The sequence below is a fragment of the Frankliniella occidentalis genome, unplaced genomic scaffold (assembly GCF_000697945.3).
Source record: "Frankliniella occidentalis isolate FOCC.00 unplaced genomic scaffold, Focc_3.1 Scaffold163, whole genome shotgun sequence".
In the NCBI taxonomy this organism is placed as follows: domain Eukaryota; kingdom Metazoa; phylum Arthropoda; class Insecta; order Thysanoptera; family Thripidae; genus Frankliniella; species Frankliniella occidentalis.
Genome location: NW_026267289.1, coordinates 8,795 through 9,798, shown reverse-complemented (window position 1 = coordinate 9,798; position 1,004 = coordinate 8,795). Strand labels below are relative to the sequence as shown.

At 62.2% G+C, this 1,004-nt stretch overlaps 1 protein-coding gene across 1 annotated transcript in view; it reads right to left on the bottom strand.

Annotated features, from left to right (window-relative positions):
- The window catches only part of LOC113213438 (uncharacterized), a 27,262-nt gene extending 26,360 nt beyond the window's left edge, over nt 1–902 (bottom strand). The window contains exon 1 of the mRNA XM_052271500.1: nt 738–902. Within this exon, the coding sequence (XP_052127460.1) occupies nt 738–824 (87 nt within the window). The 5' untranslated portion in view covers nt 825–902. The remainder of the gene's footprint in view (nt 1–737) is intronic.
- Nucleotides 903–1,004: the final 102 nt, after the last annotated feature.

Sequence of the window (1,004 nt, the reverse complement as noted above, 5' to 3'; positions counted from 1 at the left end):
GGGGGGGGAGTAGTATCCACGCGCGATTACTCATGACTTATTGGCCACCGAGGCGCGCCCATGGCCTCGTACCCTCCCCGTCGTCCAGCCGGCGGCACGGCGTGTCACAGTCACAGTGTGTTGTACAGTGTGTGTTTCCCCGGCGGCCAGGCCGAACAGCCGCAACAAGAGAACGACAAGTAAAGTACAGCAGCCCCTCCTCCCCAACCCACACGACGGCCCCGGGTATAATCGGAGACGGCGAGGAAGCCAAGGTCGCTCCAATTCTTAATATTTACCCCCCCCCCCTTCCTCCTTGGTTATTGCGCCGCCCGCGGCCATAAACTAGACAGGAGAGGCGCGGCCGCCGCCTGGCGAAATTGTTTTAAATAATCCTCCAGGACACGTCAGGGCGGGGGCGGCAAAGTGATACCCCCCCCCCCCCCGGGGGGCCCAGCGGCGGCCACGTTCCGACGCTCATTCTCACGAAGAGCGACGCAAAATAATGAACAAAATTCTCCCTAAAACGATGAAAAGGTTTGGATGCGGTGGCCGTGGAAAGGTCTCACCCGCTCGTCACCAGGTGGGTCGAGGACCACCACGGCGTGGTGGCGACAAGAGATGCCCAGCAACCGGCAGGCAACACTCACCTGCAACGAGACGAAAAACTGGGATTAGTTGAGTGAGCAACCAAAAAATGAGACAGGACGAGGCCGCCGCCAGGGTCACGACCAGGGTCACGACCAGGGTCACCTCACCGGAAGGTCGTACATGCGACAGCGGTACAGGAAGCACGCGGGGCGGACCCGGTACTGGTCCAGGAAGGCGTCGTACTCGGCGTACATCGTGAGGCGACGCTTGGCGCCAGCGCCGAGCGCCCCTCCACTCTGTGGCACCGAGGGGGGCTGGCTGCGCTGCTGCGGCAAGGGGTGAGAGGGTGAGAGGAAGGGGTTGTGGGGGGAAGGGAGGGGTAGAAATAATGGGACAACAGATTGTTACATCGCCCCGGCCCCCCGCCTGTCAGG